The following is a 21,351-nucleotide window of genomic DNA, read 5'->3' as shown; positions in this document are numbered from 1 at the left end:
TGATATTGTTTTTTTTAACATTTAAACATATTTTGGTATTAATGTAATAAGTAATTATATTATTTTTAAATTAAATAATAAAAATATAATAATAATAAATTATTACCAAAATAAAAAAAATTGCAATATAAAAGACCAACTAGAATTACCCAATTTTCACAATTTCATGTATAGACTAAAATATTTAACTTACTGTTTAATTATTTTACGAGCTCCATTGGTAACTTGGGTGTTGATGCCCCAATAAATTCTGTTGAAGGCTCCCTCTCGCGCAGAGCAGCAACCACACTCACATTCCAAGCTTATCAATGAGTCACCGCGGAATGGACGACGACGAGGAGTATGAGGAGGAGGAAGAGGAGGAGCAGGTCGCCGACTTCGACGACGAACCGGAGGAGGAAGAGGACCACCGCCGTGGACGCGCTGGCGGCGGCGGCGGCAGGAAGCGCCGAAGATCCGGCTTCATTGACGATGACGCCGAAGAGGTCGACGAGGACGAGGACGAGGATGACGATGAGGATTTCGACGGTCGAGGAGGCGGTGGTCGGAGGCGCCAGTACAAGAAGGTTTCCGCTTCTAATTTTTTCGACGAGGAAGCCGTTGTGGACAGCGACGAGGAGGAGGAAGAGGAAGAAGGCGAAGACGGTATGATTTTTTTCTTTTTTATTATTAATTTTGTTGCGATTGGATTGGATGGATTTGAAATTAGGGTTGGAACTGAGATTCTAGGGCTTGCGTTCTCCTTCAATTAGACGGCGGGGAATGATTATTAGGTGGCTGTGGTTGATTCGAACCTTGAGTTTTAGCTTTGTCTGTGCGCGACTATTGTTTTTGATGTTTTGGGTTGTATTGTTGATTATGCGAGAGGTTTCGAAGAATTGTAATTTGTAGATAAGTTAAGAACTGTTGAAACATGCAGGCAAGTTAAGAACTGTGTAAAATACATCCATTCCGGTATTTTTGTAGACAATTTAAGAACTGTTAAAACATGCAGACTTCATTGTTGAGGGTGGAGCTGATCTGCCGGAAGAAGATGACGGGAGAAGGATGCGTAATAGCCGGATGCTTCCTCCTCATCACCAAGAAGATCATGAGGATCTTGAAGCTGTGGCCAGAAGCATCCAGGAACGATATGGAAGGCGTCTGGCGGATTATGATGAAGAAACCACAGATGTAGAGCAACAAGCACTTTTGCCATCTGTGAGAGATCCAAAGCTGTGGATGGTCAAATGTGCGGTATGATCCTATCCATTTTGTGATGATTTCCTTGTTCTTGCAAGGATATAGAAACATTTTATGTAATCTTTGTTTCTTGTTCATTAGATTGGTCGTGAGAGAGAAACAGCTGTTTGCCTCATGCAAAAGTACATAGATAGGGGGTCTGAGTTACAAATCAGATCAGCTATTGCTCTTGATCATCTAAAAAACTACATATATGTGGAAGCAGATAAAGAAGCCCATGTCAGAGAGGTATTGTAATGTGAAATGTCTGCACATTAGTAACAATGATATTTATGGATTAAATTGTGTTTTTCATATTTTGCATCTGTTTTCAGGCTTGCAAAGGTCTACGCAATATATTTGGCCAAAAAATAACACTTGTTCCAATCAGAGAAATGACTGATGTTCTTTCGGTTGAAAGCAAAGCTATTGATCTTGCTAGAGATACTTGGGTCAGAATGAAGATCGGGACATATAAAGGGGACCTTGCCAAAGTATGCACCACCACATTCAAGAAATTTCATGATAAAATTCATTTTATTTTCTTATTTACCATCAAATATCTCTTGTATAGGTAGTGGATGTCGATAATGTGCGGCAGAGGGTTACTGTGAAATTAATTCCAAGGATAGACTTACAGGCTCTTGCAAACAAATTGGTATGAAATGTTGTGGTTTTTTGTTAAATTCATGCTGGTATTTGGCAAATGTTTAACCTCCTTAGAAATTTAAATGGCCTGAGTTTTTTTACAAATCAATTGTCTCATGCAGGAAGGTAGAGAAGTTGTGAAAAAGAAAGCTTTTGTTCCTCCTCCTCGTTTTATGAATGTTGATGAAGCTAGGTATTGCTTGTTTTGTCCATTCTGTTACCGAAAGTCTTCTGTTTCTTGTAAACTTTTTCATTCCTGGTCTGATTAAATTTATGCTTTCATTCAGGGAACTGCACATCCGTGTAGAGCATAAACGTGATGCCTATGGGGAACGATTTGATGCAATTGGAGGCATGATGTTCAAAGATGGATTCTTATACAAAACTGTATCAATAAAATCCATCAGTGCTCAGAACATCAAACCTACTTTTGATGAGCTTGAAAAATTTCGTAAACCGGGTGAGAGTGGAGATGGTGATGTAGCTAGTCTGTCAACTTTGTTTGCAAACAGGAAGAAAGGACATTTCATGAAAGGTGATGCTGTTATTGTTCTCAAGGGCGATTTAAAGAACTTGAAGGGGAAGGTAGAGAAAGTTGATGAAGATAATGTTCATATAAAACCAGAAATGGAAGGACTACCGGTAAGTATGAATGAATAATTAACTGGCTTTCCCTCATGGTCTTCCACTTTGCATGTTGATGATTAATAACATTTTTTTTTCATGATAATCTAATTATCATTTTTTCATTTGTCAGAAAACTATTGCTGTGAATGAGAAGGAACTTTGTAAATATTTTGAACCTGGGAACCACGTTAAGGTTGTTTCTGGTGCTCAAGAGGGGGCTACGGGCATGGTTGTGAAGGTGGAGCAACATGCCCTAATCTTAATATCCGATACAACAAAAGAACATGTGAGTTTTATGGTCTCTATATAGATCCGCTGAAAAGACTTGTGAATTTCTATTTTCTAATTATATTTGGTGCAGAAATGACATAAAAGTATCCTCTCTTTAGATCCGCGTGTTTTCAGAACATGTAGTAGAAAGTTCAGAAGTAACTACTGGAGTTACAAGAATTGGGGACTATGAACTTCGTGATCTTGTATTGCTAGAGTAAGCCTTTTATTGTGCTTGAGATTAGGCATAACACCTTGCCTCTCTATGATATGGTTCAATGTTTTCTCACTTCTAATTTAACATGTTGCAGTAATATGAGCTTTGGTGTGATAATACGTGTAGAAAGTGAGGCATTTCAGGTCAGTACATTATGGATTCAACATTTTATTTTATTAAGATTTTGAGATGTTTGTCAATATATTAATGGCCGTTGCTTCTTCTAGGTTCTTAAGGGGGTTCCCGACAGACCAGAAGTTGTGCTTGTTAGATTAAGAGAGATCAAGTGTAAGATAGAGAAGAAAATAAGTGTGCAGGATAGGTTTAAGAATACAGTATCATCAAAGGATGTTGTGCGGATTGTTGATGGTCCCTGCAAAGTGAGATTCTGTCTTTTGACTAGATTTGTTTCTTGCAAGATAATGTTGTTCACATTTATTTATTTATTTGTTTTCTTTCTGTAGGGAAAACAAGGTCCTGTGGAGCACATATATAGAGGAATCTTGTTCATCTTTGATCGCCATCATCTTGAACATGCAGGCTTTATATGTGCTAAGGCCCAATCATGTGTAGTTGTGGGAGGTTCACGCTCCGGTGGTGACAGAAATGTAACAAGTTTTTGTGTTTATTTGTATGAACTTTTGGCTTTATCCTTGTGATAGAGTTTTGCTTAATTTATTTCTTTCCTCCTTTAGGGCAATGCATACTCAAGATTTGCTAGTCTTAGAAATTCAAGTTGTATCCCACCGTCGCCAAGAAGGTTTTCTCGAGGAGGAGGGGCAAATGATTGTATGTCCAAATTTTTCCGTGTATTATATGCTGGAATATTGATTCAACCTATCTTTTTGTTGTACCTTTTTTCAAGTAGCATGTCTGATGTTAATTTTTTTTTTGGATGTGGTATAGCTGGAGGGAGACATAGGGGTAGGGGTGGAAGGGGTCATGATGGTTTGGCAGGTACAACTGTTAAAGTACGCCAGGGTCCCTATAAAGGTTACCGTGGGCGTGTTATAGATGACAAAGGCTCATCAGTTCGTGTTGAGTTGGAGTCCCAAATGAAGGTTGTGACAGGTATGTCTTAGTGGGCCAAATACCTGTATTGCTTGCATTTGTGTATTTGCATGGTCTCTGACAATGTGATTTGCAGTTGACCGTAACCATATATCTGACAATGTGGCTGTAACCCCACACCGGTAAGTTATATGTACATATAATTTGGAATTCCTTGTGTGCATTTGACGATGTTCAACCATCTGACTTTTATGTGTTCTACCAGTGATACATCTCGCTATGGAATGGGAAGTGAAACCCCAATGCATCCTTCTCGGACTCCTTTGCATCCATATATGACTCCTATGAGAGATCCTGGAGGTTTGTTTGATTTTATAATTTTTATTGTTGTAGATTTTCACTTATTTTGTAGGATTAACACTTGAGTCTGATGTTTGACTGTTTGTTAACTGCTAATTGTTAAATGTACTGCTATTTCTAGCAACACCTATTCATGATGGAATGAGGACACCTATGCGTGACCGGGCATGGAATCCTTATACTCCAATGAGTCCTCCAAGGTTTGTCCAAACATCATTTTTCCTCATTGAGCTAATATATACTGCTCTCTGATTTTTGTTTACAGTTTCTAATTTAATAAAAATATTTTTCTTTCCAATTTGTATGCCTTGCGGGGCACTTTGTAAAATTATTTTATCTAACAAGAAAAGGAAAACGCAGAATAAAATGTCTAATTTAATCAGCTTTCAAATAGGCATCATTGACCCAAACAGAAGCTACTAGAGCTAGACTGCTTTTGGTTATGAGCAATTTGGTAGATAAAAGCATTTTTACCTAATTACAGTCTGCAGAACTATTAAGCTAGTAGCATATGTGATGTGTGATGTATGAATTCTTATGGTAAAATAGGGATAACTGGGAAGATGGAAATCCAGGCTCTTGGGGAACCAGTCCACAGTATCAGGTCAGGAGATTTAGCAAACTTGACTTGAGATACTCTGCAACTTCATATCATATTTATTGTCTCTTCCCTTTTAATCTTTTCAGCCCGGAAGCCCTCCTTCTCGGCCATATGAAGCCCCAACTCCTGGTGCTGGTTGGGCAAGCACCCCCGGTGGAAATTATAGTGAAGCTGGAACACCACGGGACAATTCTGCATATGGTAGCACTACCTCTTGTCCCTTCAAATCAGTTGTATACTTGTAGTTCTATTTTTATGCTAATATTTCTATACATCAAATCAATTGCAGCCAATGCTCCAAGCCCATATTTACCATCAACACCTGGTGGGCAGCCTATGACACCAAGTTCAGCATCTTATCTTCCTGGTACCCCTGGAGGACAGCCTATGACTCCGGGCACAGGTGGTATGGACATGATGTCTCCAGTTTTAGGTAAGCTTTTGTTTGTGAATGTACATTATCTGTTTTTTGGCTTGTCTATTTGGTTACATTATCAAACCACAACTTTGCGATGTACCTAATTTGGTTACAAAAAGCTTGGTCCTTGAGATATGAAGGACGACTCTTACCTCATTGGTTTTCTTAATTGTTATTCTACACCTGTTATGTTCATTTAATATGAAGATGATTGTTAGCACAAAGTATTTGTCTGTGCCGCTTGTTAGTCAAACATGGACAAGGATGGAGTTGTTATTCTGATTCAAACATTGTTTTCTTGTTGCTATTCATTTCTACAAATTTATTTAGGTGGTTTAAGTTCATATATTTGCAATTCTATTAGGATGATTTTAGTTCACACGCCATATCTTGTCTCGTGTCTATACCATGGAGACATTCCCATAAGGATAATTGTTAACCTTTCCATTTTTGTACCAAGCATGATACTGGATCTATTACTTGTACTACTAATTTGATCGGATTGGATCATTAACAAACAAAAAATATAATGTACTTTTCTTACTCAAGTTTGCCATATAATTTTGTAGGTGGGGATCATGAAGGGCCATGGTTCATGCCAGATATATTAGTCAATGTACACAGGGCTGGAGACGAATCTATTGGAGTTATAAGAGAGGTTCTTCCGGTATGGTGACTTGACATAGTAGCTTGCTTGTACATTCCATTTGGTTTGCTTGGTTTCTGTTTAATGACGTTGGCATTGTTTGTTCAGGATGGGTCTTACAAGGTAGGTCTTGGGTCTAGTGGGAATGGTGAAACGATCACAGCCCTTCCTAATGAAATTGAGGCAGTGGTACCAAGAAAATCAGACAAGATAAAGATTATGGGTGGGGCATTGCGTGGTGCCACTGGTAAGTTGATTGGTGTGGATGGCACCGATGGCATTGTAAAGGTAGACGATACCTTAGATGTTAAGATTTTAGACTTAGTTATTTTGGCAAAATTAGCTCAACCATGATAAGCTTATCTTATGTAGAGAAAGAAATTACTTAATGCCATATCCTTTCTGTCTCAACTGTTGCGAGCGCATTTGCCTGTCTATCTGAAGTTCCAACTGCAGATAAATATTTGCTTCCAACAAATACTATAATTATTGTCTCTCTTAACATTAGGGTAACCCAAAAGAACATGTTGAGGTTGAGGCATCACTATCGGGAATCCATGTATTTACATATTGTGATAGTACGTATTTGGAAATAGTGTTTCAGAAAAAATATTTTTGCATAGGCGATAGGTAATTGTTTTGTTCTTAATGTAGTGACTTTTGGTCATTTCTGTAGAAATGGGAATACACCTGGGTTTTGCTTCAACCATGGTGAATTTCTTCTCTTTGAGATTGGTTCTGTGCACATGCCTTGATATTTATTTGCTTGTACTTCGGCCAATTAAACTACAACATCCTCAGTTTTGGAAAATTGATTACCTGTTCACTTCTCATTTTTTATAAATAATAATGGCAAAATGTTGCATTTTTATTTTAATTTCTTAATTTTTACTAGTTGTACAGAAACAGTGGTAATAAAATGTTACTTTTATTGTTTATATGAATGTTAAAATAAAAAAGCAGCGCTAGAATTAATTGTAACAGAGAAACAAATAAACTTATTTTTCAAGGAGTTTTAAATTTGGCACTTTTCTTTAAATGGTACAAGCTTGATGCTTGATTCCCCTTAAGAAAGATCTTGCTTCCGAACTTCGAAATAGGTAATTTTTGTGTTGTAGATGGTATATAGGCCTGAAAAGATCAACTACCGGAAATGCTGCATGTAAGGCACTTCTCAGCATCTAAGAGTATCAACGTTCTTAAATGCGTTCCATTTATACACAACTTCATTTTTAACTCTTTTTTAAAATAAAAAAGAAGTTTTATGCTGCAGAAAAACTTTTTAAATTGAAGCACCTCACAGGCAAACCATCTCTTCAATCCAGCACCTTCAAAAAGTTATTAAATGGACTTCACCAATAACTCAACATTCTTATACTTCAATAGTTCATTTATAAAGTTGCAATTATCTTATTTATTAAATAATTAAATTATAAAATTTAAGAGATCTATTTGTACTATTTATTTTTGTGATTCTTTTTTACCAATGCGAAACAAAACTATAAAAAATTAAAATTAAAATTAAAAGTTAAAAAAAATTAAAATTACTAATATATGATTAAACAAATAATTAACTTTTCTGACAATCGTTGTCTTGTCAGATTTGGAATGTTATATATATCATGTTGATTTTAGAAAAAACATAAACGGTTGACAATTGCGTTCAAAACGTTATTAAATATATTTTATATGGTCTGCTAGAAGTCGATGTTGGTGTTCTTAAATATGAATTAGTAAAGAGCGATAATTTTACATCAAATTAAACGAAGGATTGACATTGGATTGATTTTGATCCGTTGAGTGTAAACAAGTAGAAGGTTGAGATTTTGAGAATGTGATTAAAATTTTCAAGAACATGATGAGACGAGAATTTACGGTTAATAAGAGTGTTTGCACTTATAGTTTTAGTGTGCAAAAAGAAAAGAAGGTATTAAATATTAAAAATAATTATTAAAGATATAAAAGTTTGACAAAATGCAAAAAAAAAGAAGAGTTATTTGAAATAACATTGGTTTTATAAATATACACAAAATTTATATTTTTTTATACTCTCTATCAAAGACGGTTATACATTATTACGTTAACTCTTTCTCTACTTTATTATGTTTGATAAAAACAAATTTTCACCATAAAAAACGTGTTACTTCCATAACATTTTTATTTTAGAATAAATGTAGAAAATTATAAAAAATATATTAAATTTATCACTTTATTAATTTTTCTTATTCTTCTTACCAAACACATTTAAAAATAAGTTGATGACATAATTTCATAAACCTATTCTTAAAACTTGTGTATTTTATACTAACATTGGTTAATATAAGTGGCAACAACTTATGTTCTTTACCTAAGTTGTTTAGATTTCGAATTTTGACATTAAGAATGAAATGGATCATGTTAAGAAAAAAATATTTACTTTTGTGTACATTTATCATTCTCAACGTAAATTAATCACTCTAATTACATTTTTTTTGTCTAAATCAAAAATTGAACTCCAAATCTTAGTTAAGGAAAATAAGTGTTAAAGTATTTTATAATGTCATTTTTCTTGTGCTACTTTTATAATAATAATAATATCAAATTTTATATCTTAACTTGAAAAATAGAGAAATGTAGACAATTAAGCACCAATCCATTAAGATCCAAATCTAATCTAACATTATTATTTTGTTAAGTTACACTTATCTCCTTCAAGAGATACAAATATAATATTGTCATGCCTTTTAATATATGATATTTTACCTACTTTTTAATTTTTTTTTTTAGAGTTATGTAATACAAAAAGTTATCAACAAAACATCCTTTATACTAACATTTTCTCAAAAATATAAATATTATACCACTATTTTTTCTTTTGTTAAAATAAACACTTTTCTCTTTAACAAATATAATCATATCATGTTACACTTTTAATACTTCATGTCTTTATTTACACATTTAATTATTATTTTAAAAACTATTATGAACTTTACTAAAATTAATTACATATTTTAAAATCTTATAATAAATATTCTTTAGTTATGTTAAATTAAATATTTTAATATAACAAGAGAATAATATTATAATATTCACGTCTCTGAAATGAAAATATAATTTATTTTATATTTAATATAAATAATAAATAATATAATAATTATATCAAGAGTGCAATTTTTGTTAATGACGTTAATTAAATGAGCTAATTTGCAAATTTTTAACAGAGATTATGCAATATTATTATCTACTATTAAAGGAAGAGAGGAGTAATTTAATTTACTCTTATAATTTCTTAAAAAGCATTAGTTGACATTGACACTTCGCAGCACGGAGAGGTAGCGAAAGTTGAAACCCTAAACAGCGCGGGAAAAAGGAATCGTAAGTGGCGGGAATCAACACAAAATGAAACCCATATTTCGATTAATTCATTTCATTTCATTTCGTTCTTCACTTTCGCTAAGCATAACAAACACATAGCATTGTCTCTTCCACTTCTCTCTCTAGGGTTTCGCAAATGTTCTCCAGTTCCCAATTCGACGCCGCCGCCGCCTTCTCCGGCGGCGGATTCACGTCCTCTCAGCCCTCTCAACTCAACGATTCCTCCCCTGCTGCGTCCAAGGTACGCTTTCTCTCTTCCTCTAACGAATGATAATTTGTTTTTTCACAAAGTGAGTTGAGTAAAGTCTTTCGTTAAAGCGTCAATTGTTTCGGTGATAGCCAAATTAGGTGTAAATGTTTGTTTCTTTTGTGTTTCGGAAGCGACACACTGTGCTTGACTGATTCGGTTTCCGTGTTTGATCGCTGAAGAGCCGCGACAGTCAGGGTTTGGTGCCGGTGACGGTGAAGCAGATAAGTGAAGCCTCTCAATCCGGTGATGAAAAGTCAAATTTTGCCATCAACGGTGTAGATCTCAACAACGTAAGCCTCGTGCTTCATTACTCACTTTCGTCTTATCAGTATTTTATGATGATGCTATGCTATGTTCTTTATTTATTATGTGTTTGGATAAATTTCTTTAAAAACACTTTTACCAGGAAAAAAATAGAAAGGAGGGAAATAGGTTTTTCCTTAAGTTTAAATTAGCTTATACAAATAGATTTTGGAGAAGTTCGTAAAAGTGAGCTTTTATAAATTAGTTTATGCATAACTTAGTCTTAATTTATAGAGAAGTTTATTTTATTTTTTTCTTTATATATATATATATATATTTATAAGTGCTTCTAGAAAAGGACACCCAAACAGGCCTTTATACAAGTAAAATAAGTAAGATAAAATTTTAGTTTTACATCGTAATTTTTATTTTATTATGCTTTAACATTTGTTTCATATATTTCTGGTTTAGGTAACGCTGGTTGGAATGGTGTATGAGAAAGTTGAGAGGAACACTGATGTCAATTTTGTTTTGGATGATGGGACTGGGCGAATCAAATGTCGAAGATGGTATTTCGTGCATTCTAGATGCTACTTTGGATTTAACTTGATTTCAACTTATGTGTGCTTGTGCTGAATCTTTACTATTTATGACCTATTTTGGATAGTTTCCCAGTAATATATGTTGTGGAAAGTAGTCTGACTTCTTTTTGGTTGTTTGATTAGGGTTAATGAGACTTTTGACACAAAGGAAATGGAGCAAGTAAAGTAAGTTTTTAACTATGGAAGCTTATGTTCGGGTTTGTGGTTGTTATATTTCTAACCTCGTTATTTAATGATAGTGATGGTATGTACGTTCGTGTTTATGGGCATTTGAAGAGCTTTCAAGGAGTTAGGCAACTTGTCGCATTCTCTGTCAGGCATGTGCGCTAGACCCCTTTTGTGTTATATTGTATCAGTTACTAATTTTTGTATGTTAGTTACAAGAGAAATGTGATTTTCTGTCAGTTATGAAGAAGAGATAATCCTTGTTTATGTCATTACCTTAGCTATCTAATTGTAAAACGGAGTGAAGTTCTAGAGTGTGTTCTGAGATTTTGGAGTATTGTTCTGTTCAGAGCATGAGGTGACAAATAACTCGCTCATTTTGAGCTTGAAATGGTCAAAGCATAGATTACAATATCTAATGTTCAGGGCATTTGATATTGAAAAACCGGGTGACTCTCAGGGTCATTATTGTGGTTGGTCAGGTTCATCAAAGTTGATACACTATTATGTATTAGGAAAAGGTGCTGATTGGGTTTGGTTCAACGCTATTCACCTTTTTGGGGGCTCTCACCTGCTCCCAGGTTAGGTGCTTCAATCAAGGTGCAACACTGGTTTGCTTAGATATGTCGTGCCTTACTGAAGGCTTCATTGACGAAAATATAAATTGGTTGAGGGGGGTATATGCAAGGACCAAGGAGTTAGATATTTATTGCCAGAACCAATTCAAAAATTGACTCAACTTATTATTCATTCCCCTTATTGCTAGTAGAATAGATGTTAAAAGTGTTCAGCCTGGGTGTAGAACCATTGAATATAATAGAATATTACTGATTATTGATTTCATCGATGATTCAAAGCACTATTACTTGGTTGCTTTGAATGTTTTGAGACCTGCTAATTGTGGGTTTTCTCACTGAGCTTGGGAGCTGTTGCTGATATGCATTAGGGTGTTTTTTACTGGACTGCATTTCCTCTGGGGTGTGCTTTGGCTGTTTTAAGAGGTTTAACTTGGGATGTATCAAAGGTTCTTATTAGATGTTAGTTTCTTCTGTTGTATTTAACATTTAAGCATATCATTTTGTACTCATTTATTCCGTTATAATTTTTTTTCCATCAAAGCAAACCAGAAAAAAAGATGGAGGTACCTATAAGTTGTGGATTGCTGAGTGTCTTTTGGGTATTTTTGTGTTTCTGCTGGTCATTATTAAGATTATCTAGATATTCAAAGTTTTTCAGAGTTTCCTTTTCACAGTAATTTATAAATCTGTAGATTTATTAACCTCACAGATTTTGTAGTTTTGATTTCATGGTGTAAGTTTAAATTATTTAGCATGATTTCAGATGAAATCCTTTTGCAACATGTTTAATTTGTAAAAAAATTTAATTTTGGAGTTAACCGAGTAACATTTATAACCTTTAGCATAATTGATATTAATTCATGTCACTAGATCAAAAGCTGCGTAATTTGTTGATTTTAGTTCTGTTTCCTATTGTATTTTTGAAATTGTATTATGCATTAAGTTGAAGTTATATTTGTTCAGAATGGCATGTTTACTTGTGAATTACAAAGCGTTCGTGATATCTTGTCACTGAAAAGGAATTTTCCAGATTATGATATATGCAGTTTTCTCTGGTTTGAGAAAAAAATATTTGGCAAATTGGTTTGATGGTTTTATCATATGCTTACTTCATATTTGTGGTGTTTCACAGGCCCGTGACAAACTTTGATGAGATCCCTTTTCACTTTATTGATTGCATTCATAGCCATCTCCGCTCCAAAGTAAAGGTGCACACAATTTTTTCATTCCATCTGCATAGTATTAGATCATAGTATGATGATTGATGGCAGTGGATACTGCATAAATTTCCCAGGAATTCTGTAAATCGAGTATTGTGTATAATCCATTTATAGGATCATTAGAAGTGTTCACCATCGACATGCACAGCTATGTGCTTTGCTCAAGTGCACATACTTATTATTTAAAATGTATTTCCTTTTGTTTGGATTATAGGTGGAAGGAATCACTTCAACAAATCCTTCATCTGTTACGTCTTTTAACACTCCTGTCAAAAGTGAACCAAATGGATCTCAGGCACCATCATCAAATCCAGTATGAGATTTGATATGACAGTTGTTATTTGCTACATTTATTTATTTGGATTGATGATTGATGATACGATTTTCCTCATTTCAGGGATATGCACAATATAGCGTGGATGGACTTAAGGATTGTGATAAATTGGTTATTGACTACCTACATCAGCATTCAGATATGTAAGTTGTACATTCAAAGTGTTTTTGCTTCATACCATTCATTTAATATTCAACAAATGTAGGATTATTTAGATTCTCACCACACAATTAACTTTGAGTTATGATGCTGAATGTTTTGTAAATTTGGTTTTAAATTGCAGGTCAGATGAACGTGGAATACATGTTAATGAACTATCACGAGAGCTCAAGCTTCCAATGGATAAGATCATGTCACTTCCCTTACGTATCCTTTTGTCTTGATATTACGTGAAGCATTTGCTCATGATGTAACTCGGCTATTCTGTTTATGATGCCAGGTTGTCGCTGAAGACTCTTGGAGATGATGGTTTAGTATACTCTACCATAGATGACTACCATTACAAACAAGCTTGAAATTTCATGTAATCTGATGAGAAATATAGCTGAGTATCGAGCTGGATACTAGGAAACGAGCCGTTATCTGTTTTGATTACAAGCTTAGAGATGTAGATAAGTTTATGGATGAACTATGGTGTGCCCAAATCGAAAGAACCACTTCTAACGTCTTGTTAAATGATGCTAGGTTGCTTTAAAAAATATGTACTTCCATTTTTTTGTTATTTCTTGGAAACGACTTCTATTTTCAGATCTATATTTTTGAAAATATTTATTAGGTTTTGTTTTTAATGTCTCCATCGTCGCACCAATAACCCCAAAGAGAAGTAAGCAGAAAGAATTATATTCTTGTGGCGCTAAAAGATTTCAATCTTGGCCTCGGGACAATCCTCAAGGAGAGTAGTTCGTAATTCTTGCATCAGGCCTGTAAGCACAATAAATAAAAAAATTAGGATAATATTAAAATAATTTCAACAAAAGTCTTGCTCATGATTGTTATTTTTGGCGTCTTATAGGAACTGCAATGTGTTGAGGCATGATTTCTATGTTAAGAAATTTATTGGATTGAACCAACTCATGGACGCGACAAACCAAATCAAATAAGATGATTTGATTTAATCTATATGTTTGAGTCTAAGGTAAACTACATTAAAAAAATATCCAAATATCTTAGGTTTTTAGCATCAGTTCTGTGATGTGAAGTCCGATTATCTTTGTCCGGACAAATCACCTTCAGTGCCAAAACTGCCGCATTCAAGAGTATAGGATTAATCAATTAGAGGAGAAATGGTAATCAGAAATTGTTTTCAGAAGGAAAACCCATAGATTGGTTGCAGAAGATATTCATCGTCACAAACCTGACCATATTCTGAAGCGAAGTCATGAGTAATTAAGATTACATTGTTTTGGTTGATAACTTTGTATCTCTTCCTTGGAAAATGACTGTAATCTAAAATTCTTCTATTATAAATTATTCTGTTGTACTTTTATAAAAAAAAATTATATTTCCTATAGCGAAAGCAATATATACCATGGATCATAAACACCATCATTTGGAAGATTGAAATATTTTTTACAAAGGAAAAAAAAAAACTCCCATAAAACTGCTCTGCGCAACATTCAAGTAACATAGTACTTGCATTCTATCACCTCATAAGCTAGTTTCATTTAGGATTATCCAGAGAAGTAAAATGAACATTTGCTTGATCTTTCAAAATAACCGAAAATGGAAAAAGTTACAATGAACCTAATAAGCAATTAGGCATATAATAGGTAACTGAGATTGCCTACTTTTTTAAATGTAAAATGAGACAAAAGTGCAATTAAATGTATAATAATATAAACAACGGTCCTAGCATTATTAGTTTGGCATTCCTCATGTACGCATATCTTTAAGGTTGTTTGGATTGTCATTTCTAGCTGGTGAATGTACATTGATTGTCCATTAAGAGAAACATTTCACTTGTATTTTTTGAAGTACGGTTGGAGTCACAAACATAGCCTTTATTTAACAGTCAAATTAAGTACTTCTTCCCCTACTCAATCACATCTCTCATTTGAAAGCCTGGCATGTTTGAGTTTGATCCTATGGCAAATAGTACTAACATTGTTTGATGCTGAGGAGATTCCTTCGTAAAGATTCATTACTCTTAACTAGTACTGGAAACACTCTGTGCCTCCATAAAAAAATGTGGACAGTTAATATTGGAGTGGATAGGTAACTTATTGGGTATACATTTCCCCCCTTATTTTATCCTTAAAAGATACATTAGTAAGAATATATTGAAATATGATAGAGAAGTATAAATGTCTTAAAAAAACTGGACACCAAATATGAGTATTCCATTTATATATACAAAACTAAAACAAAAGAAAAAGCAGCAAGGCTGCTCCATGGTATGCACAACCTTTACTAGAAGAGGAGAATGCGAACAATCATTAAATAAACATAGAATCTATTTGAATACAAGTTTAAAAATGTTTTTGAGAGTTTTTCTACTATAAATTAAATACTTTTTATTTTCAGTAGATGAATTCTCAAAAATACTTCTAAATTATATTTAAACAGATTCATAGTAATGAAAACAACAAGGTCAACACCTATAATTACTAATTATATGTAACTGAGATGGGCAGCAGTCATTTACGTTTTCTTCCATTCATTTTAAATCTTGCATTCTTCTACTGAAGCCAATATGCATTGTAAAAATATCCAAGTGAAGTTCCGAATGAAAAAAAAAACCTATTTAAGTATATCAAATTCAAACAAAACATGTATGAAAGAAAATGTTGGAAAAGTATATGTTATGCTTGAAGAATAATCTTCTTTGCTGTCTCAAATGGTTAATTAGTGACATTTTCAAATGGCTCCATGGGAAATGATCATGGAGGAAAAAATGGTGAGCCCAGAAAGCAACAATCCAAAAACCTAATTAAAAAAATAAATAAAGGAACCAAAATACAAAATTATGTTTCATCACTAAAATAAGAGGGGTATGTTCAATATCCTACCGTTTACACCAAAAACAACCTTTCCAATCAAATTCAAATACGTAGTTTGCTTTTATGAATCAGAAAGTTGCAAATCATTAAAGAGTCCTCTACACTTTACAAACTAAAACTAAATGTTTCAACCATTTTTACAAACACCTTAGGGGCATATATAATTTCTCAAGTCTAGTGCTACTTTTAAAGTCATCATTCAGAAGGTAGAATCCAAGCTATCATCCTTGCTTCTATTTCTTAGTTCTCAAATATATCATAAGCCAAGACAACTCCAACATAACAATTATAACAGATGTACAAACGTAGAGTCTAACAATAACAAATTAAAATCAGAAGACAAGACAAGCAAGATCATACATTAAAACTACATGGAGTTAAATTAAAGGAAAATGGAATCATTTGTCTGCATAATATTTCTCCTTATTAAAATTTATTAAAAAAGTATGAAATTATGTCGTGTATTTTTTATTTAATGCAATTCAAAGTTTATTCAATCAACGAAAATTATATAAATCCTGAGTGGAAATTTCTTTCTCCAAAATTGTCCCCTAAAAATATTATTAATAACTGTCTCAATTATTTTTTTGGTTTATACCACAAGTACTTTTCATAGAAAACAATCTTGTTTGAGTCGGACAGAATCACTATAAGTGATAAAGTTCTTCCTTAGAGTATTTAACATAGCTGCATAGTCAGGACTCAGGACTCTGTGAAGACTAGCATCTCAATTATTTTCACTGTAAAATATGAACCTTACATGTATATTTACAATTTTTGTTAAATAGTAACACTGAAAAAAAAAATATTTAGAAAGATATATATCAGACTTTATGCAATCAGTTATAGTTGCAAGATATATCAGACTTCATGGTAGGACAATCTATGTGCAGATTTGTTGGCTAAGATTGGTGCTAAGAGAAAAGAGCCTTCAATTTTCTTCCAACTGATATGAGGATGCTTTTTTACTCTTTAGTTAAGGATAAGATGGTAATCTAGACTCTTCAATTTACAAGAAATTAGTTTTTCCTTCAGTTTTTTTTTCTCTCACTTGAAACAACATCAAAAATATTATCTAGCATCGTTTGTGCAACACAATTCAAGAAAGAAAGACAAAATAACAAAAAAAGGAAGTGAAAATAAAAGAAAGGAAATTGTAAGAGTACCTCCAACGACCCAATGGAAGAGAAAAAGAGTTTCCAGCAATACAATTGTTTCAGATCTGTTGCTTAAAAAAGAAAGTGTGGAGAAACAAAAAAGTGTCACCGAGTGTGGAGAGGAAGAGATAGGATAGTGAGAATAGCAAGAGGAATGTGCCAGTTACAAGAAAGACAACCACATGTACATTATTAGTTTTATTCAGAAAGATAAAAGAAAAATACAAAAGTTGACAAAAGAAATGGTATTTTTATCATATATAAATTCCTGAATACATTATTTAAGAATAAAGCTATATATTAACCACGTCACATTTTATATGGTAGGATTGTCTTGTAAAAAACTTGTCATATTAAAATAATTATGATAAAAATCAATAGTTGTATTGCAATTAAATAATTTTGTAAAATTCTTCATATCATTATTAGTATATGTTTTATTGATAAAAAAAAAGTATGGTGGCTGATTTTATACGACAGATTTGTATGAAGTGACATGAATTTGGACATGGGTGTATGTGTATATATATATATATAAATCTGAAAGGAGTTAAATGTAGACAAATTGTATCTTTATATGGTCCCATGAGGCTCTGACACTCTTACAGTTGTGGATAAAATAAAAATCCTTTGAGTTATTATTATTCCAAGAAAGAAATTGTGGATAATTTTGATGGCAGAATATAATATTATAGATTGTGTTGGGAGCACGTGGCAACCATGGCTTCGATATGTACCTTTCACAATCAGCCTCACGTGAAGCCCCATCTCTCCTTTCCTTGCCTTTATGTCTCTCTCTCAACTCTCAACTCACACACAACATCGTATATTCATTCCCAATCCATTACAATGCGTGGTCTGCATTTTTATACTTGACAACACTTTGATTTTCTTCATTTTAAAGCAAAATATTTATGCACAAGAATAATAATAATAATGATAAAGGTTGCTTAAGTTTTGTGCCACTTAGCATAATAAAATTTATGCCACCTATCACTTAGACTCTTGCAATAACTATTATCAAATTTAATGATATCATAGGAAACGGGATGACTTGGGTGACCTTATTTTCTTCTTACTATGTATAAAGTACTTTAAAGGGAAAAGGTTATGTAATGTATAACATCTTAGACACTTTTAATGGCATTGTTTTTTAATTGAAATTAGAATTTCATGATATCTAAGAGTGGAAGAAGAACAAGAGCTGTTGGCATATTCATTGGCTGCGGGATTCTCTCTGACTCAGTCAACCTTCTCTCTTTCACCAACACACAAGCTATTGGAAGTGTTGTTGGTTTGTTTGTTTTCCATTGGACATGACATATTCTTGCAGCATACTGCACTCGCAAGTATTTGGAGTCACTCACACCAACATTATGATGATGTGGGGTAGACAATGTTTTCTCAAATGACTTTAGCATTTTTTTAAACTCCAATTAATTCACATATATTATTTTGAATTTAATACACAGTGGAGTTAGATTATAAGCACTTTGAACTTATTTGAACACAAATTTAAAGTATTTTTTAAGAGTTTTGTTTTATTAGAAGTAATTATTTATTTTTATATAGAAACTTTTAAAAACACTTATAAAAAGTAGACTTTTATATAAAAAGATAAAGATTTGTTAGTGAGCATGATTTTTTTTTATTTTTTATCATCAAATCAAATATTAAATGCCTCTCTTATGATTTGCAAACTTTGAGAGCAAATTAATTAACTACACATTATAAGCTAACACTCTTAATAGTTCAAGATTAATCTCTCTTTTATGTCAATCCAACTAAATGTAGTAATAATTTATTATCTATTTATATAATAAGATATTATATTTTTCAATAATTTTCATATTAATAATTGAATCACAAATTGTTGTGATGGGTTATTTTTTTTATTTTATATTTTTTTATCAAATCTATATTATTGAATTTTATAATATCTTATATTATTATGTAAATAGATTGTAAATAGTCATTATATTTTGCTAGATTTTACATAGGAAAAAGATTAATCTTGAATTCTTAGGGATGTCACTTTATATATGTGCGTTATATATTTCTCCTAAACTATGTAAGTCAAATATTTATACAAAACTAAACTAGAATACGTGTTCATCAATTACTTGTGAAAATATATAGCAAGAGATTGATGTGATTTAAACTACACGATTATTCTAATTTACTTGTGTTCATTTTTAAATCTTGTGTGTTTTCTCAAATTTTTTGTTTGTAACATGGTAGTAATATATCCTTTACATTTTCGAAGTGAAAAATATGAAAAAACATCTATATTTTAGTGCTTCAAATTAAATAGTGTGACAAAATAGATACTATTAAAAAAGTTGAGATAAATTGTATGCTACTTTATTTTATAATTTAAAAGTGATTAATGATTCTAATTATAACCTCAGATTAATTAGTCCAAAATCCCTCACATAGAAGAACGTGGTAATTCCTGAGAAAACATAGACACGTGATCAATCAATTCCCTCACCTTTTGAGATGTGATAATCCATGGAAGTTGGGAACAGGCAGACAAGCAGTGCTTATCAAAACCATGTTCTCTTTTCTGTTTCTCCGAACCAATCAAACCATGTCTTTTTATCACCACTCAATCTTTGTGCTCAATTTGCCTTTCCACAACTGTAGTGTACCCAATGTTGACACATGACAAAATGTGAAAAACAAAAAACCAATTAACCAAACATGGGTTTCTTCTCTCTCTTTCTCTTTCTCACCCCCACCCTCAAATAGAAGCTTCCTAAAAATTAAAATATTAACTCCCCACTTTCCAAGTACGTATACAGTGGACAACAAGAGGTATAACTTAGTGGGGTGCTATAAACTTTTATGATAGATAAAAAAATATGGTGGACAACCAAAAAGAGAGAAATTAAGAAACGGAGAATTAATTAATTCATGGAATGCATAAATGTTATTAGAAATCAATACCCAATATGTTACATAAGCACACCAAGCTCTTATATGCTACTTACTCATCATGCACCCACACCATCAATCATCTAACTTATAAACAGAAACCCCAAAAAGAGAAAAACCCCAAAAGAGAGTTTAATTCACTAGAGCTTTCCACAAACTCTAGCTAGCTATTTATATATAAGTGCACACCATGAGAAACTAGACCAATAAAAACCGTTCCAAAGAAGAAAAAAAAAAACACAGAAAGGTGATATGGAGAGAGGAGCTACTAGTGGCACATGAACAAATGAGGACTCACTTATCCCTGACATGGAAGACATTGGGGTTCTTGATGACTATATCATACATGTTGATGGAGTTGAACTTGGAGAAATCTTTTGGGAGGGAAATTAGGTCAATTGAAGAGTGTTTGTGGAATTGGTAGAGGTCAGGGTCCCCATCATAGTACCTCTCCCACCCTAATCCAGTTAAGATTTGCTCAAGAAAAGCATAGGAAGACACCACTTCCCCTGTTGGCAAGTGAACCAACACCTTTCTCTTTGAGCTACTTCCCTTCCCTTGTCTTCCATCCGAGGCCTCAGCTTGAGGGTTTTCCACCAAACGAAACACACCATTCTTGAACACCCACACCCCGGACATTTTTCTTTTTTCTTCTTCTTCTTCTAGGTTTTAGTTTTGGTTTATGTATAGAATGATGTTGAGTTTTGGGTTTATATATGGGTATGATGAGAGAGAGGGGCTCTAGAAGAGGTTTTGGTTGTTGTTGAGGAATGGAAGGGTGGTAGGGTATATATATATGTGTGTCAAAAGAGGATGAGGCCAAATAAAACAAGGGGAAAATACTCCATGGGAGTGGAAGAGTTAAAAGTTGGGTTATGACATGGGTTCGTTCGGCTTTGGCACAGAATCTAGATTTGTGGGGCCTAACGTTTTTAATAATAAAATATGATTGCATAGGGTGACCCTAGGGCACCAAAATAGCCAAGGGGTTTAGTTTGGGAGAATCTCTTTTGCTTAATTTAATGAGTAGATTATTATTATTATTATTATTATTATTTTTTTTTTATAGTAAAATTGAACTCGATCTCTTTAAATAATATTTTAGACTTTATGATTATAATGAAAAACTCTTATTAAAGATAAATCAGTCAATTAAATTCTTTTAAAGATATAAATGATGGATTGAGTCAATAAATATTTAGTACCAATAACATTTTTATTAGTGTGCATGTAGCCTTTTTATCGAGGGAATTATGTTTTTTGATTTATTTAACGAATGGAGGAAAAGGTGTCTATGAATACAACAATTAGAAAGTCAATCAATGAAAGATTTGCTCCCACGTAGATCACGAGAGTCCACGTGAACATAGTGGGGTTGCAAGCTTTAGACGTTGCTGAGACTGTTACATGAAAGGAGCAGCTGTTCAGTTTATGTTGGTACTCATCATTGGGAATAATTGGACACCCTTAAAGGCAATTTTAGGTACTTT

The 21,351-nt window shown here is 33.2% G+C and overlaps 3 protein-coding genes and 1 long non-coding RNA gene across 4 annotated transcripts; 2 read left to right on the top strand and 2 right to left on the bottom strand.

Annotated features, from left to right (window-relative positions):
• Positions 1–234: 234 nt before the first annotated feature.
• GTA2 (global transcription factor group A2) lies at positions 235–6,749 on the top strand. Its single transcript, XM_020380369.3, has 22 exons — positions 235–645; positions 995–1,236; positions 1,324–1,470; positions 1,557–1,715; positions 1,796–1,879; positions 1,992–2,062; positions 2,157–2,511; positions 2,627–2,782; positions 2,886–2,983; positions 3,078–3,126; positions 3,211–3,363; positions 3,448–3,591; positions 3,679–3,772; positions 3,890–4,054; positions 4,131–4,176; positions 4,260–4,354; positions 4,476–4,554; positions 4,904–4,958; positions 5,042–5,156; positions 5,245–5,388; positions 5,943–6,040; positions 6,128–6,749. The coding sequence occupies exons 1-22, from the start codon at positions 309–311 to the stop codon at positions 6,371–6,373; spliced, it is 3,132 nt and encodes a 1,043-aa protein (XP_020235958.2). The 5' UTR covers positions 235–308; the 3' UTR covers positions 6,374–6,749.
• Positions 6,750–9,228: 2,479 nt separating this feature from the next.
• On the top strand, positions 9,229–13,553 carry RPA2 (replicon protein A2). The gene is made up of 11 exons (XM_020347125.3): positions 9,229–9,373; positions 9,500–9,614; positions 9,803–9,913; positions 10,338–10,435; positions 10,592–10,633; positions 10,708–10,785; positions 12,344–12,419; positions 12,646–12,744; positions 12,829–12,908; positions 13,049–13,117; positions 13,205–13,553. Exons 2-11 carry the CDS (start codon positions 9,510–9,512, stop codon positions 13,278–13,280), a joined length of 834 nt encoding a protein of 277 aa, XP_020202714.1. The 5' UTR covers positions 9,229–9,373; positions 9,500–9,509; the 3' UTR covers positions 13,281–13,553.
• Positions 13,260–18,995, bottom strand: LOC145952203 (uncharacterized). The gene is made up of 2 exons (XR_014429876.1): positions 16,931–18,995; positions 13,260–13,686 (listed from the first exon to the last, which is right to left on the bottom strand). It is a non-coding gene; the product is annotated as an uncharacterized LOC145952203 (long non-coding RNA).
• Positions 18,996–19,833: 838 nt separating this feature from the next.
• Positions 19,834–20,645, bottom strand: LOC109804795 (flowering-promoting factor 1). The gene has a single exon (XM_020366657.3). The coding sequence runs from the start codon at positions 20,498–20,500 to the stop codon at positions 20,156–20,158; it is 345 nt and encodes a 114-aa protein (XP_020222246.1). The 5' UTR covers positions 20,501–20,645; the 3' UTR covers positions 19,834–20,155.
• Between the last annotated feature and the right edge of the window lie 706 nt (positions 20,646–21,351).

The sequence above is a fragment of the Cajanus cajan genome, chromosome 9 (assembly GCF_000230855.2).
Source record: "Cajanus cajan strain Asha chromosome 9, NIPB_CcT2T_4, whole genome shotgun sequence".
Lineage (NCBI taxonomy): Eukaryota > Viridiplantae > Streptophyta > Magnoliopsida > Fabales > Fabaceae > Cajanus > Cajanus cajan.
Note: the sequence above shows the minus strand (reverse complement) of the source record. Positions and strands in the feature narration are given on the sequence as shown.

Excerpts from the sequence above, each read along its gene's own strand:
- GTA2 (XM_020380369.3), top strand. The coding sequence starts at position 309 with ATGAGTCACCGCGGAATGGACGACGACGAGGAGTATGAGGAGGAGGAA. Across the intron at positions 646-994 it reads AGAGGAAGAAGGCGAAGACG|ACTTCATTGTTGAGGGTGGA; the intron begins GTATGATTTTTT and ends TAAAACATGCAG. Across the intron at positions 4,055-4,130 it reads CCAAATGAAGGTTGTGACAG|TTGACCGTAACCATATATCT; the intron begins GTATGTCTTAGT and ends TGTGATTTGCAG.
- RPA2 (XM_020347125.3), top strand. The coding sequence starts at position 9,510 with ATGTTCTCCAGTTCCCAATTCGACGCCGCCGCCGCCTTCTCCGGCGGC. Across the intron at positions 12,909-13,048 it reads CTACATCAGCATTCAGATAT|GTCAGATGAACGTGGAATAC; the intron begins GTAAGTTGTACA and ends TTTAAATTGCAG. Across the intron at positions 13,118-13,204 it reads CTTCCAATGGATAAGATCAT|GTTGTCGCTGAAGACTCTTG; the intron begins GTCACTTCCCTT and ends TTATGATGCCAG.
- LOC109804795 (XM_020366657.3), bottom strand. The coding sequence starts at position 20,500 with ATGTCCGGGGTGTGGGTGTTCAAGAATGGTGTGTTTCGTTTGGTGGAA.